General features: G+C 50.6%; 2 protein-coding genes across 6 annotated transcripts in view; both read left to right on the top strand.

Moving 5' to 3' along the window:
- Kif23 (kinesin family member 23) overlaps window positions 1-3,120 on the top strand; it is a 28,935-nt gene extending 25,815 nt beyond the window's left edge. For 3 of the 5 annotated variants that reach the window (XM_070043010.1, XM_070043008.1, XM_070043006.1), the window contains 4 exons: window positions 872-954; window positions 1,133-1,214; window positions 1,733-1,803; window positions 2,526-3,120. In XM_070043010.1, the coding sequence (XP_069899111.1) occupies window positions 872-954; window positions 1,133-1,214; window positions 1,733-1,803; window positions 2,526-2,541 (252 nt within the window). In that variant the 3' untranslated portion in view covers window positions 2,542-3,120. The remainder of the gene's footprint in view (window positions 1-871; window positions 955-1,132; window positions 1,215-1,732; window positions 1,804-2,525) is intronic. The other 2 variants (XM_070043009.1, XM_070043007.1) reach the window with 2 other exon arrangements.
- Window positions 3,121-4,314: 1,194 nt separating this feature from the next.
- Window positions 4,315-5,967, top strand: Rplp1 (ribosomal protein lateral stalk subunit P1). Its single transcript, XM_070043005.1, has 3 exons — window positions 4,315-4,508; window positions 4,923-4,997; window positions 5,717-5,967. The coding sequence occupies exons 1-3, from the start codon at window positions 4,437-4,439 to the stop codon at window positions 5,912-5,914; spliced, it is 345 nt and encodes a 114-aa protein (XP_069899106.1). The 5' UTR covers window positions 4,315-4,436; the 3' UTR covers window positions 5,915-5,967.
- Window positions 5,968-15,198: the final 9,231 nt, after the last annotated feature.

Raw genomic sequence — 15,198 nt, 5'->3', positions numbered from 1 at the left:
AAACCATGATCCCCTAGATCTCTGCTTTCCAAGTTGCTGTGATTATAGGCATATATCTCCATGGCTAGTCTTGTGTAACTTTTTTCTTTGTGAATCTGATAAATTGGGACTAACTCTGTTTTAATAGGCTTAATTCCCTTAAAGCTCACAATCCATAATGGACTTTAGTTCTGGTACATTCAGCTTCAACTTCTACTTTAAATCTAGCTGGGTGTTATGGCATATATGGTTTGTAATCCCAGCACTGGGGAGGCTGAAGTAGGAGGATCAAGATTATGAGGCTAGCCTGAACTACATAGATAGCTCAAGGCCAGCTTCAGTTACATAGTGAAGACTCAAAAACCATAGACAACTCTACCTATCTGTCTCCTAATTGTTTTGGCCTCACCTTTACAAAAACAAAAACCCCCAAAAAACAAAAGGAAGGAAACTAGGAAACTCTTCAGCATGGTGACTTATGCTTGTAATCCCAGTGCTTGGAAATCTAAGGCAGGAGGATCACCAATTTAAGGCTGGTCTTAGCTTCATAGCCAAACCCTATCTTAAGAAAAAGAGCATGTAGAAATTTCTAGTGGTTTTTTTTCCTTCTTTCTTTAAATCCACTGTACAATTTAGTGTTTAAATTGCAGCAGACCAAGAATGACCACATCTCCATTAGGACAGTTACTCATCCATTTGTATTTGGTTTAGTGAGAGACAGGGATGTGCTCACCTTTCCAGTGTTTTGATTAGTACAGACTCAGCAATCCAAGCACTGTTTGGTTTTGGGGTGGAAGTTTGCATGAAGGAGGCCAGTCTTGAGATGAATTCAAAATGTGTTTATCACTTGGATGCATCAGTGTGTAATGGTGACTTTTTCTCTTGGCTTTAGGGTGATGTTTTTAAAACAAGAGGTGGTGGACAATCAGTGCAGTTTACTGATATTGAGACTTTAAAACAAGAATTACCAAATGGGTGAGTGACCCTCTCGAACATCTCAAGGACTATTGCTTTTTTAGCTGCTTGCTTGAGGAAAAGAACATGCCGTGAAGTCGTCTTCGTTCCCAAAGGGTGTACATGGTCTCCCCACTCTAACGTTTTCATTGTTCATAGATGCAAAAGTAATCCTTGCATCGTGTTTCCCCTTTTGCAGTAGTCGAAAACGAAGATCGGCCACAGTAGCACCTGCTCAACCAGATGGTACAGAGTCTGAATGGACCGATGTAGAAACAAGGGTATGGGTTAAATTAAATAAATACTTGCTTGCTGGAAATTAGGTGTGTCATGCTTAAATGCCACAGCTGTAGCTCTTCCCGTTTTCAGAAGGTGCTAAGGAAGAATTCATATGGCCAGGGAAGCCTTGAGGCCTGTGTTCCTGTGGTCTGTGTACAGTGCTCAGTTTAGAGCCCATATTTTCCCTGTAGGGGGACAGGGCTCAAGAATGACAAGAATGCAAGTAGGTGGGAATCTTGGGGCAGCTCTCCAGTTGTTGCCTCCTGCCTATTATGCCTGAGGAGATTCTAGAGAAAGAAGAAGGGGTATAGGTAGAAGTTTTTCAAAAACTCCCCTTAACCTAAAAGGGAAGTTACCTGGATGACCCTCCAGTCCTGTGACCTATCCCAGAAATAAACCGAGTGTCTGACTGGTGTTTTTGCTGAACTAGAGAGCAATACTGGCTTTTTATTTTGGTTGGAGCCTGTCTGAAGTGTCTGTGGACTGTTGGAAAGCTGGCCATTCTCTCTCTTTCTTCTAGTGCTCTGTGGCTGTGGAGATGAGAGCAGGGTCACAGTTGGGACCCGGATACCAGCACCATGCACAGCCCAAGTGAGTACTGCAGCAGCTGCTGGCTATGTGCATGTGTGTGTCCCCTCCCCCACCTCCCTTCTCCAGTGTTTTGACGTGTACAAGCAGCCCAGCTGTTTTGAGGTCTGGTGAAAGCCACCAGAACTGCAGAAGCGAGGTGATGAGGCCTGGTGGCTGTTCTGAATTTGTATACTTGTGAAGCTTTCTGAGGCTGAGCTGAGGGCAGATGGTAGGGAAGGCTGAGGGTGCTAGCTGTCCTCAGTTGCTTGGTGTGGCTTATTTTTCCTGAGTGGTCTGTTTTGGGTCTTGGTGGTAAAGGAGTAAGCACTTACAAATAAAGTGGGAAATGGAGCTGTGGCTTAAGTGGTAGAGCACCAGGCTTGCGTGGAAAAAGTTAAAGAAAAGCCCCAAAACCGTTATCAAAATAAAACTGACACTGTAAATGGCAGGCTGAAGAGGACTAGAACACTATATAACCTCTATACAAATAAAGTGGATGCCAGAATGGAGACATACCTCTTCTCTTCTACTAAACCCATACTTGAATTTGACCTGTTCTTTTCCCACTTTTTAGTAAAGCCCCTTGGCTTGGATTGCTGAGGCCACCTGGAAAAATGGTTGCAATAGGATAAGGATGAGGTCCTTATGTTCGCTAACAGTTCTTTGCTTTCTCTGAAGACCATGCATTATGGCTGGGTCACTAGCTGCAGAATTGAACTTTACATGCTGCTTTTATGTTTTAGGCGCAAGAAGCCATGACCTGACAGTCCCTGTAGCAACAGAGCAGTTTTGTTGGCATTGGTGATTTCTGCAAAGCCACAGCAGAAGTGTCATCTTGTACAGCACCCACCTTGTGCAACATGACAGACCTCAGCCAAGTCACACACTGGCCTAGAACAAAGCTTCCTCCACAGCTCCAAAGATACCTAGGACTCGACCTTTGTGTATTATATGCATTGCCATATTTAATATTATCCCAGAGGAAGTCACTCCTCCTTTTTTTGCTCTCTGAATGTTTTTTATAATATTGATTTTTTTGTATATTTCTTGTATACTTATAAACTAACTCAACCAAGTGTCTGTCTTGGGTAATTAAGGAAGAATATACCTAGCTCACTTTTTTTTTTTTTATTGTGACTTTTCCAGGTCTGGTTTTATAAACAAAACAAATGCAGCTATTGATTAGCTGCAAGAATGCACTTTACACATATTTTCACAATGCAAAGTTTCAAAATAAAGAGGTCAGTGACCAATGATAAAATGTTTTAGAAAGTGTTTTTTAGAAATTTGTATGTATATATTCACTAATGACATTTAGCTATGCCAAAAAAAATAAAAATAAAAATCACTAAGACATAGTTTGTGTGGTGGCCCCTCCTATATACCCAGCATGGAGCACAGTGCAGTGTGACCAAGTTCACTATTTAAGGTATGAATGAAAAGAGAAATGGGAAGCAGTGTCATATTAAGTGGATAACATCTGCTTGTATTTTATTTAAATAAAATAGCCCAGCCTAGGCTGACCACTTTACTCTGCCGCAGCTTCCTGAGTGCTGGGATTACAGCTGTGGTTGTCACGGCCTTAGAGTACTTTTTTTTTTGGCGTTAACCAAAATGATAGTTTAATCTTTTTTTTGGGGGGGGGAGGAGAGGGGAAGGGATATTAGTTCTGGTATACAGCTGATTCAGACTAAGGAAATTGGCAAAATCTGGCACTCGTGGCTCACGCGTGTGATGCTAGCTCCTCAGGAGGCTGAGCGCTAAGGATCGCCGTTCCTAGTCAGTCCGTGGGACTCTTACCTGCAATTCACCACCAAAAGGCGGAGCTGTGGCTCAGGCGGTGGAGCGCCAGCCTCGGGCACAAAAGCTCAAGGCCTGGTTTTGAACGGCGACGCTCCGATCGCAGCCTCCTGAGTAGCCAGAATGTCGGGCAGGAGCTACCGGCTTCCGCCTGATTTTTTTTTAACTAAGCAGTGTACGAAGGGGTTTCAACTCTACACGGCAACCCAGGAATGCAGCGCCCGCCTCGCTTTCCATCCCGACACCCTCGAGCGCTCGGACACTAGCGCCCGGTGCTAACCCCAGACCGTACGAAAGCTCCGAGGTCGATTCCGAGTTCCCCAACTATTCCTTCCGGTGGACGGCGCCGGACGTGCAATGCAGTTCCGGGTTCAGTCAGACGTCACTAGACCCCTGACTCTCACATTTACCTGGGAGACCTTGGGGCCTCCCTTTAGGGGACCAGGCCGATGCCGGGTCCTGACCCGGTCATCGCCCGACGACTGTGCGGCGTCCGTCCCAAGAACCTCTGAGTATCCCCGCCGAACCGCGAAACCACTTCCCGGAAATACGTAATCATCCGGGCGTCCCGCACTCCAATCACTGGAGCCCGAGCCCCGAAGTGCTGGGAGACCCGCGCGCAGGGCGAGGAGCGCCAATGCGCAGGCGTCACTAGTCGTTCCTGGCTCCGCCTCTTCCGCCAGTAGCGGGCTCCGATTGGCTCGTGTGTTTGTATAAGAGGGTGCGCGCAGGCGCGTGTTTCCCTTTCCTCAGCTGCCGCCAAGGTGCTCGGTCCTTCCGAGGGAGCTAAGGCCGCGTTGGGGTGAGGCCCTCACTTCTTCCGGCGACTAGCACCGCGCCCGGCAGTCCGCGCTATGGCTTCCGTCTCCGAACTCGCCTGTATCTACTCCGCTCTCATCCTGCACGACGACGAAGTCACCGTCACGGTGAGTTGGGCGGGGAGGCCGGGCTGAGGCGGGGAGGCCGGGCGGGGAGGGCGCGTGCGGGCCCGGGAAGTGAGGAGGCTCGCGAGGTGTAAGGCCTGCCCGACCCAGGACTCCCGTTCCGTCTGGTACTTTTGGCCCTGGTCGGCTAGGGTCGGAGGGAGGCGCTCGAGCCCCGGGCGCCCCCTCCCTGCGCCCCTAACTTAAAATAGACACGCAGACAACTGAGCTGGCAGGCCGGGCCCACGGCCGAGTCCCGTGTGAGGCCTCGTGCCCAAGTACGTGTCCTGGGCCAGAACTTGGTTCAGGCCCGGAGCTGGCGGGCCGGGTCCCGCCCCACGTCCGTGTTCTGGGTGACTGCACCCTGTGGCCTGCTGTTGGAGAGCTAACCGTGGCGCTCTGCTGGGTTTACTGCAGGAGGATAAAATCAACGCCCTCATCAAAGCAGCCGGGGTGAATGTGGAGCCTTTCTGGCCGGGCCTGTTCGCAAAGGTAAGGTGATTGGGGGGCGACTGTAGTTTGGAATGGGGTGTGACTGCCGCCTGCGCCTCCTCTGTCGTAGTTAGGGGGTGCCACTGGTTGGTGCCTTATTTGGTTTTGGACATTGTCCCATTATTGTCTGCCCTCTCTTTAATGTAACAATAGGATTCAGATAATCGTGTCGGGTTGAGCACATCTCTTGATCATTTTCATCCCTCTTTCCATTCCTCCTAAACCAGACAATTTTAGGCATGTTATGTCAACCCCCTCCCATTGTGGCACTAATAGATTTTGGGGATTGAATTTAGTGGCCCTTTTGGCCGTTTTCTGAATGAAAAGCTAATACAGGCAAGTTTCTGCCCAAGAGTTCACACTGGCCATCTTGCCTTGGACAGGCTAGTTTGACAAGTGAAGCTAGTAACATCTAACTTCATGCTGGGTCCTGGGTCTTCCAGGAACCTTGTAGTTTCACCCCAACTAGTTATTGTGGGCTGTTTCTTCTCATTTGTCAAGGAAAAGTGGCTGTGAAGCTGTTCTCATTGGTTAAGCCTGACCATCAGCACAGGATGAAAGCCATCCTGGCAGGCACCCTACGAGGCATCTCCAGCACTGGCATGTTAGGAGTTGGTCCTTGCATTGGGAGAGGAAGAGGCACTTTGTGCTTGGGGGAGGCTCTATAAAGAACAACACCAGGATGGGCTGCATCTTCACCTATGGCCCATGTGTTACAGGCCTTGGCCAATGTCAACATCGGAAGCCTCATCTGCAATGTAGGGGCTGGGGGCCCTGCACCAGCTGCGGGTGCTGCTCCAGCCGGAGGTCCTGCCCCAGTCGCCGCCGCTGCCCCAGCCGAGGAGAAGAAAGTGGAGGCAAAGAAGGAAGAATCCGAGGAGTCTGACGATGACATGGGCTTCGGTCTTTTTGACTAAACCCTTTTGCAACTATTCAATAAAAGCTGGACTCTGCTGCTGTTCTGGCCATAGTTTGGGAGTGGTTTGCAATGCTGATAATACCCAGTGCTTATACAGTTTGTCAGAGCATGTGTGTTTAGTTGAAGGTCACTAGGGTGAAAGTTCCCCACAGGTCTGACCTAGTAAGTGCCTTCTGTGCATCACAAGTGGAGGTCAGAGCAGATGCTTCTTCCTCTGGGTCTGCTGTGTGCCTCTTTGGTTACAAGGTTTATCTGTACAGTGTAGTAGATCTCAGCTTCAGAAAGCTTGCTCTTGCAGGCTGGGTCTGCCAGCTAGCGCAGTGCAGCTGAAATTCAAACCCTGGGTTTGGGGAATTAGCAGTTTTAGAGTACCTCACAAGTAGGTTATTAGAAACATGAGCATTGTGTCTGGGGACATTGACAGTAGATAGGACAGCACCTAGAAGAACTAATTGTAAGTTGGTGCCAAGCAGTATGATCAGCTAGAACTTTTGCTGTAAGCAAGACTAATGCTGGCCTAGCTTTTTAAGGAAATGGCTAAAGTGTTGGACCTCCAGCAAGAAAGCTAGACATCTGTGACAAGCAGCAGCCTAGGGTGGTTTCCTCTACTGCAAGTTGAGGGTGAATGGTAACATTCATTGCAGTGCATCTGGCTCACACACCTTTTATCTAATCCATAGGGAATAGCAGCCTTTGGCCCAGCCATGTAGTTCTGAGTCACAGTATCAGAAGGCTGAGATTTGAGATCTCAGTTCAGAGCTAGCCTGCGTTGGAAAGTTGCTGAGACTAGATGGCATCCAAGCCCTGAGTTTGAGCCCCAGAGCTGGCACCAAAATGAAAAAGGGAGTGTAGCCATAGTTCTCAAAGTGGGTAATTTGGGATGATTGCCCCTTCTGGGGGGAAGGGGGAATCCTCTTCTGGGCTGATCTGTTGGCAGATCCTACAGGGTTTAGGGCAATGATTGGTAGTCATTGTTATGGCTACTCCAGAATGGGAAGCCAGTGAGGAAGATCTGTTTGAACCTTTTTATTCTGACCTTGCTGCTTGCACCCCTCCAAGAGGAAATCTTTTTAGGTGGCCCCTCAGACAACATACCTACAAGCACAGACTGATAAAGGAGGCAGAAGGTGGAAACAAGGCTGCTGTTGGCTTATACCTGCAATTCTGGTTTCTCAGTAAACAGGTCTGAAAGATCCTGGTTCAAGTCCAGGCCAGGTAGGAAAATTAGGCTTCCAGTTAGCAAAAATATGGAGGTGGAGCTGGGTTAAGGAAGATAGAATACCAGCCTTGAGTGGGAAATCCAGGCAAGAGTACAAGGCCCTGGGTTAAGTGGCACACACAGAACAGGTTGATATTTTGAAGGGAATTATGAGGCCTTAAAGAGGATTGTGGCTTGGTATTGTCCCACAGTGGCCAGCCTTGGGAATAATTACGAAGACCTGCCCAGCTGAGAAAGAACCCACAGGGAATTAGCCCAGCCCTCTAATGTGCATTGCACACTTGGCCTTCCACTCCCAAATTCTGGTCTAGATTGAAAGTGGGAGCTACTGTGGCTGCCCCCTGGGCTTTCCACACAAGGAAACAAGAAAAGCACTTGCATTTTAATCAGAATCCAGGGAGGTGCTGTTGCCCTGTGAATGAGTATATACTGAGACAGGACCCCTCCTTTCTGCTAACAATAGCTCTGTGACTTAGTTGCTTAGATTTTGTTTTTGTGGTACTAGAGGCTTGGACTCTTGTTTGGCCTTCAGCCTGAGGTTGCTGTCATTTCTGGACCTACCATCATAGGGCTTCCTTTTTCTTGTAGCCTTTGTTTTTGGTGATCATAGGAGATGAGCCCAGAGTCTTGTGGCCTGGGCCCCTCTTATTTCTGCTATTTTTTTAGTGGTCACCCCTCCGTCCCCCCCCCCCCAGGCTGGCTTTGGACTATGGTTCTACTTAGGTTTTCTATATAGATGGGCTGACAGGTTTGTCACCATGATTTTTATTGGCAGAGATGGAGTTTCTTGAACTTTTCCTGGTGTAGCCTAGAATCAGGATCATCCTGATATCAGCTTCCCTTGTAGTTAAGATTACAGGAAGGAACGACTATACACAGCTCTTCTAGCCTTTAAAAAAATGTCTTAAAACCTTAGAACATGAGATGCCCGCTGGGTCCTCTGTACCTTGTAGAGTCTCCCCAGAGGGGAGGGTGCTTCGAGGGAGGGTAGGTGGGCAGGCAGGGAAAATCCATGTTGAAAAGAAACTGCTTTCTGTTAAGAGCAAGCTGTGTGGCCTCAGACCTGCCCTGGCCCTCTAATCCCAGCTTCCTCGCCTGCCCTTGGCATTCAGGGTTCCCAAGATGGCACCAGGCCAGACCTGGCCTCCCTTTGGTCTGGTGGTGGAGTCACCTTCCCACCCCGGCTGCCAAAGCAGCTCCAGCTCTGTTTACTCTCAAGCAAAGCCTCCTTGTGTTTACTCAGCAAAGATTCTCCTAAGACAGGCTAAGCACACGGTTTACTCTGCTAACAAGCCGTGGCATTTACGAGAGACCCGTGTTGACATTCACTGAGAAATGTTAGCACAGACATGGAGCCAGCCTGGAGCGCAAGACAGGCCTGGCACAGGGCCGTCTAGATAGTACCTTTGTAGGGGTTTGGTTATCATCCCCTTGAGAGGTAAAAGCAATCACGTGTGCACCACAAGAAATCCCAATTGTCTGCATTTCACATTAGTATTTGATACCTGAGTGCTATTGCTACAGGACTTGAGTCTGTTGATTCCAGACCTGACCACATCCATGCCAGCCACACCACAAGCTGCCTTCCACACACAGGGCTGTGGGTTCAAGTACAGCAGGGTCTGATGTGGCTGTGTGATCTTGAATGGTTCTTCCACTGATTTTCAGTTCCTCAACCTTAGGGTGGGGGTGAGGGAATAGTTAATGTACTCAATCTCCCCAACTGGCCTGGGCCTCAGGCCTGAACCTATTCCCTACCAAACCCCAAGAAGTATCTGTACAGACTGGTGCTAGGGCTTACACCTGTAATCCTAGCTATTCAGGAGGCTGAGAGCTGGAGGATTTGGTGCAAAGCCAACTTGGATAGAAGACTCTACAAGGCTCTTTCGTCAAAAAAGCCAGAGTGGAGATGTGGACCAAATGGCTGAGCTAAAAAGCCAAGTGCAAGGCCCTGAGTTCAAACCTCACTTTTTTTTTTTTTTTTTTTAAAGCATTTGTTTCATCAGTGAGTATGCATGGCCTGACCTCCCCAATCACACTCTGACAGTGCTGTGTCGAGTCTGCAGTCATGGACAAGCATAGTCCCCAGGGGCTGGATCGGACCAGCACAGCAGCTGCACCTGCCTGGCCTGCCCTCCCCCACCCAGCAGGAGCTTGGGCAGGAAGCACCTTTTCTGCCAGGGCTTGTCTTGTGCATTCAGCTTGTCCTTGTTGCTGGGAAACTGTTGACATTTGAGGCATTCTGCTACTTTGTCAACAGTGCCAAGCCCTTCACCTTGGCGGGAGAATAGGAAGTGCTTGCTAGCCTGATAGGAAGTGCTTGCTAGCCTGCAGGTGTTTGCTTTCTTTACAGGAGTTGGATCTGCTTCAGACAGAAGTGGTGGCAGGGCCCAGGGACCCCCTCCCTGTGGGGATTCCTCCCTGCAGGAGGCTCTCCTGTCCCTGGGGCCCCCATCCTCCACCTTCTCCCACAGCCTCCTCACTGCCTGCCCTGTCCAGCCTCCTCTGGTCCCCCCAGGCCTAGGTCTGGCTCTGCTGCATCCCTGGGGTCAGCCTGTGACTCCCAGTCACTCCAGTCTACCTCCTGGTGTGCATTGGCCTGGCTTCCTCACCGAGGGCAGCGGCAGATCTTTCTAGAGAAGCAGAGATTGCTAGACCTAGAAGGGACCTCTCAGCATCCAGCGCTGTCATCTTTACACATGCAGAAGAGGCTCAGAGGGATGCGGGTGCAGAAGAGGTGGGTGTAGTGGCATTGGGAGTGGGCTGCGGGGGACGGTGGCCTGGCAGCAGGGAGGGAGAGGACAGCTTAGGTTTGTGCTTAATGTCTGTGGTGTGATGAATATTTAATTGGATGGACTCTCTGCACATTGTGTGCATTATTCACATCACACACCCCACAATAGTCACAACTGTCAATAAGGACAAAAATAGCCTGGGCAGTGGCTGCGGAAACCCAAGCTCTGAGACAGACCCGTGGATTCCTGGGAAGTTCTCCTCTTGGCCAGCAGGGGGCAGCAGATACCAATCCTTTGGAGCAGGACGGGGTTCTATCCGGGCAGCATTTCTTTGGCACCTGGGGGCCTGGGCCTGGGGACTTGAGACTTTGCTTCCTTCCCCTGATTTCACTCCAGTTAGAACAGCCTTGCCAGTAAAAGTGCCGCGTGGACCCGGCTGCCGATGGCATCCTGCAGCTGCAGCTCGGGCGAAGGAGCCAAGGCACTGACAGCATCTGCCTGGGTCCCATCCTGGCTCTTGCTTCAGCTGCTGGGGGCTGAGGTGGGCCCATCAAAGCCTGGCTTCCTCAGGTGGAATGGGGCTCTGCTAACTGATGGGCGCTGCCCTGCAGAGCTCTTAGGGTTCCTGGGAGGCCATGGGGTTATATAGAATGCTTAGTGCTGTGCCTGGCTGGGGGGCAGCCTGCTGTGTTTCGGCCCCTGTGACATTGGGGACAGCCACCTTGCCCACTCAGGCACATTGCCCAGGAGCAGCCAGTTCTACCTGCTACTGACTGCCGGACCTGTGACAAGCCAAAGTGTGGTCTTGTTCCTGTCTCCTCCAGGAAGTCTTCCAGGATGGACCCAGTAGCTTTCTCTCCCTGGCCTCACTGTTTTAAATGGCTGCAAGGTCCCTAGTTGTTCAAACATCTTCCTCTATGCCTCCCCACCCTGGGCAGACTATTTCCTAGTATCCGGGGTGTTGTCATCTACTTCATTGCTGGTACAGGTGTCGGGCTGCCCCAGCTGGAGCCTTGTCTATATTTTGCTTGCTGTGTGACTTGGTGTGAATTGCCTGGCTTCCTTGAGCCTCAGTTTCCCCATTGTACCTTATATCTTGCTGTAAGTGATTGAGGAGGGAATCTGAATGGAGGCCAGAGCCTGCCCTGAGTAAGCACCTTACAACCATCATCAGAAGAGGAAACTAGGGCTCGAGGAGAGGGGCTCATCTGATCCCCGAAAGCATGTGCTTGCACCTGCTACGTTGTAAGGCCCAGGCAATGGGGACAGCAGGGCAGAGGGGCAGCAGGTAGCTGTAGCCCAGTTCCCAAGTCCCCCTTCCCTTTTCTGAGGTGTCGGGTATTTGGGCCTCTTCTAGACCTAGAATGCCAGGCAGAAGCACATTTTTCTTTATATGGCTTGGGCCATATAAAGCTCAAGGGGGCTGGCTAGTGAGAACAGAACCTCCTCTTGCCTTCACCCTCCGTGGGACCTGCAGGAGAGGTGCATGGGCAGCAGGGGGCGCTGTTCCACCGGCAGAGACATGCTGTTCCTGGGAAAGCACTACTTGTGTAAGACCCATGAAGGCTCCTGGGCCAGAGGGCCTTCCGACAGTGGAGACCAGTGGTCCTCCCACAGTGGGGACAGTATGCACATGATGAGCATGGGCTTTGCAGTGTGTGGCCTGGGTGTGAACACCTGCTCAGATGTCCTTGCTGTGTGTCCCTGGGTCATTCACTTCATGGTTTGGAGCCCTGTGCCTAGGCTATCAGGAGGCCTTGCACTATGAGTATGGAGAGACCACTGTTATGTTATGGAGGGCCACACCTACAAGGTGACCCTGCTGTCTCTGCGTGCTGCTCTGGGCTCTCCATGGATGGAGACCATTGGCTGGAGGCCATCTGCCTGGTGGACCTGAGATGGTTTTCTGAGCATGGGCGACAGCATAGTGCTGTGGTCTGATATGAGCCTGAAGAACCTTGGAGAATGTGTACCCTTGATTCTCCTCCCAGGGAGGGGGATGAGGCCTGGGCTGTCCCAGGGTCACACTGCCACAGGCATCTGGTGGTGTGCTGGGCTCTAGACTAGGACCTCAAGCAGATGCACTGAGGGGGAAAGCAAGGAGGGGAGGGCTGCATGAGCCCCCTGGGATTCAGGATGCTCTGATCCGCCCCCTGTCCCCCGCCCCCATAGCATTTTCCCAGAGGCCTCTCTGCTTCTCTCTGACTCCTCCATCAACTCCATGGGACCTGGCACAGCGTCGCCCTGTGGGTTTGGATTCAGATCTGAAACAGACCGCTTTTCTCAGGGAGACAGGCACCCCGGAACCCACTAATCTCCTCCTCCAGAGGCATCGGGTTGCTATTTGTGGTCTTAATCTCTCCTGGCAGGCCACACTGGAAAAAGTGTCCAGGGGAAACTGGATCATTCCGAGCAAAGCTGGGGCTGTCCCCCTCCTCTCCCTCCCACTGCGGTGGGGTGTGCCAGGTCCAGGGAGGCCTCCTCCCCTGCCAGTCCCCAGGCAGGTGGTGCTGGGCTCCGAGGCCTTCAGGATGAAACCTACTCCCAGCCCTCTGCCTAGAGAGAAAGTGAGGGCTGGAGGCCTGGTATTGCAAATGCCTGACATGGAGCTCATAGGAAGCTGGCACGTGGCCATGTCTTCCAATGGCTCTGGCCTTGGTTACTGTTCAGGGGACATGGCTGTAACCCAGGCATGATAGCACCTGCAAGTCAGGACCCCACTCACTCGGAGGAGGTCAGGAGAGCAGCCTAGGAGCTGGCAGTCATCACTCCCCATGACCTTGACCATGGCACAGCCTCAGCCCTCTGTGCATCCATGCAAGAGTGACCTTGGGTGATGAGGAAGGATTCTTTTTTTTTTGTTGGGGGGAGGGGAGGGCAATACTGCACTTTGAACTCAGGACCTTGAACATATTAGGCAGGTGCTCTGCTCCTGAACCATGTCTCCAGCCCCATTTTTTCTGTAGTTACCTTTGAGATAAGGTCTTGATTTTTTTCACCCCAGCAAAACAGAGGATTTCTCCACAGTTTCAGAGCTGGTGGTTGAGGTGAGTGGGGACCAGGCACTCAGGGCCAAGTCACAGGAAATCAGAGCTTCTGGGGCTGGAGGAGAGAGAGGCCTGCAGATGTCTGATGGGCCTGAGGAATGCAAAGGCGCTCTGGCTCCTCAGCCGCCTCCCCACCAAAGGCCCTGCCTGGGTCAGCCCAATTGGCTGTGTTTGTGGTTAAACAAAGGTGGGGGTGCTGGGCCTCACAGGTCGAGCTTTGGACAGCTTGCAGGACTCAATGTCGTAAAAGAGAAAAGGCTCCGTTGATGGCCTGCAGAACAGAAGGGCTGTCCAGAACACTGCCTGGGCTGGCCTTGAGCCACAGTCCTCCCTACCTCCCATGTAACTAGGATGACAGGCATGAGCCACCAGTGCCTAGTGAAGAGATGGAGTCTTGATGAGTTGGATAAACTGGATATTTTGCAAAACATTGAATGCAATTCACTTAATTTTTATGAGTGTTTTTGTCTGACGAGGGAAGTTAAAAGAAAAAAGAAAAAAAAGACTTAAAAATGACACCCATGTGTGGACACACACTTGTCATCTGCCTTTGGAACTTGAAAGGTACTTTGGCAGGGAGTTGGGATTCCTAGGCTTTAGCGGCGTCTGGCTGGAGAGACACCCCAGGAGTTGATCTCTTGCAGGCCTGACATTCTGTGGTTCTCTTATCTGCAGAGAGAAAAAGCCATTTATAACTTTGCTAGTCTGGCCCCAACTGTGGGTGGCAGAGGTTCAGGAATGTGTTTGCTTGGAGCTGGTCGCCCTCGGAACAAGGCCTTGCTGTCTCCTCTTCGGACTCCCAGGAACCTGGGGCTGGGGGGGGCGGGGTAGGGAGGTGGAGTGTCTTCAGACCACAGGGGCCTGGCTTCCAGCAGCTGCAGTGGTCTGGGAACCCCGCCAGGACTCGGGGTCAAGAATGTGGATTTGTGCTTGCTGAGCCGGGGGATCTTGAGGTTGCTTTCCTGCTCTGTGCCTCCATTGTTGGTCTGCAAGCAGGGCTCTCCTGGGTCTAATGTGAGGGCGCTTCCAGCTCTGGTTGCACTGGCTGCACGCGTGACCTAGCTCGATGTGTGCATGCCTTCCCTCGTCCTTAAGGACGTGACCTGCCAGAGGGCTTCAAGGTTCATGGCTTCCTCCGGGTTATTAGATTTACACGAGCGACCACACTTAAGATCTGCATCAGGGCCAGGCCTAGTGCCTCACTCCTGTAATCTTAGCTGCTGAAGAGGCTGAGAGGCGAGAGATCAAAGTTCCAGGCTAGACTGGGCCAAAAAGTTCTTCAGGCACCATCTCAACCAATAGCTGGATGAGATGGTGTGTCTGCAGTCTCAGTGATGTGGAAAGGGCAGATAGGAAGATTTCTGTCCTAGCTGGCCCTGGGGAAAAAGTAAGTGAGACTTCATTAAAAATAAAAGCAGCTGGGTGCAGGTGGCATGCAGTTCATCCTAGGTACTCAGGAGGCTGAGATCTGAGGGTCATGGTTCAAAACCAGCCTGGGCAGGAAAGTCTGTGACAGTCTTTTCTCCAAATAACCACCAAAAGGCCACACACACACACACACACACACACACACACACACACACACACACACACACACACACACACACACACACACACACACACACACACACACACACACACACACACACACACACACACACACACACACACGTGTGCTATGAAACATTCTCATCCACAACCTCTTTTTTTTTTGTTGGCCATGGGTCTTGACCTCAGGTCCTGGGCACTGTCCCTGAGCTCTTTCAATCAAGGCTACCCCTCTGTCACTTTGAGCCACAACACCACTTCCAGTTCTCTGGTGGTTCATTGGACATAAAGAGTCTCATGGCCTTTTCTTCCTTGGGCTGGCTTTGAACCACGATCCTCAGAGCTTAGCCTCCTGAGTAGCTAGGATTACAGGTGTGAGCCACTGGTGCCCAGCTCCCACTTGTTTCTATTTAAGTCTATCTGTCACTTCCTCTTGTTCTTTCTTTGTCACACTTGTCAGAGCACTAATTATTTGTTTTTAGAGAACACTAAAAATTCTTTTGGTTTCCTTGTCTTTTATGTAATTAATTTATTCCCTGTTACTTCTAATTGTGAAATAAATCACACACACACACATACACACACGATTGCACTTAGAGTATATATGCATCAGGAATAATAATAATAATAATAATAATAATAATAAGCACCAAGTCTCCACAGCTGGGTTTAGAACCTTCAGAGCCAAGACATTGGAAGCTCTGAGCTCACCTCTCACCTCTCACCTTTCATC

This window comes from Dipodomys merriami, unplaced genomic scaffold (assembly GCF_024711535.1).
Source record: "Dipodomys merriami isolate MVZ:Mamm:240054 unplaced genomic scaffold, mDipMer1.0.p SCAF_33, whole genome shotgun sequence".
NCBI classification, from domain to species: Eukaryota; Metazoa; Chordata; class Mammalia; order Rodentia; family Heteromyidae; genus Dipodomys; species Dipodomys merriami.
Note: the sequence above shows the minus strand (reverse complement) of the source record. Positions and strands in the feature narration are given on the sequence as shown.

Excerpts from the sequence above, each read along its gene's own strand:
- Rplp1 (XM_070043005.1), top strand. The coding sequence starts at position 4,437 with ATGGCTTCCGTCTCCGAACTCGCCTGTATCTACTCCGCTCTCATCCTG. Across the intron at positions 4,509-4,922 it reads ACGACGAAGTCACCGTCACG|GAGGATAAAATCAACGCCCT; the intron begins GTGAGTTGGGCG and ends GGTTTACTGCAG. Across the intron at positions 4,998-5,716 it reads GGCCGGGCCTGTTCGCAAAG|GCCTTGGCCAATGTCAACAT; the intron begins GTAAGGTGATTG and ends CATGTGTTACAG.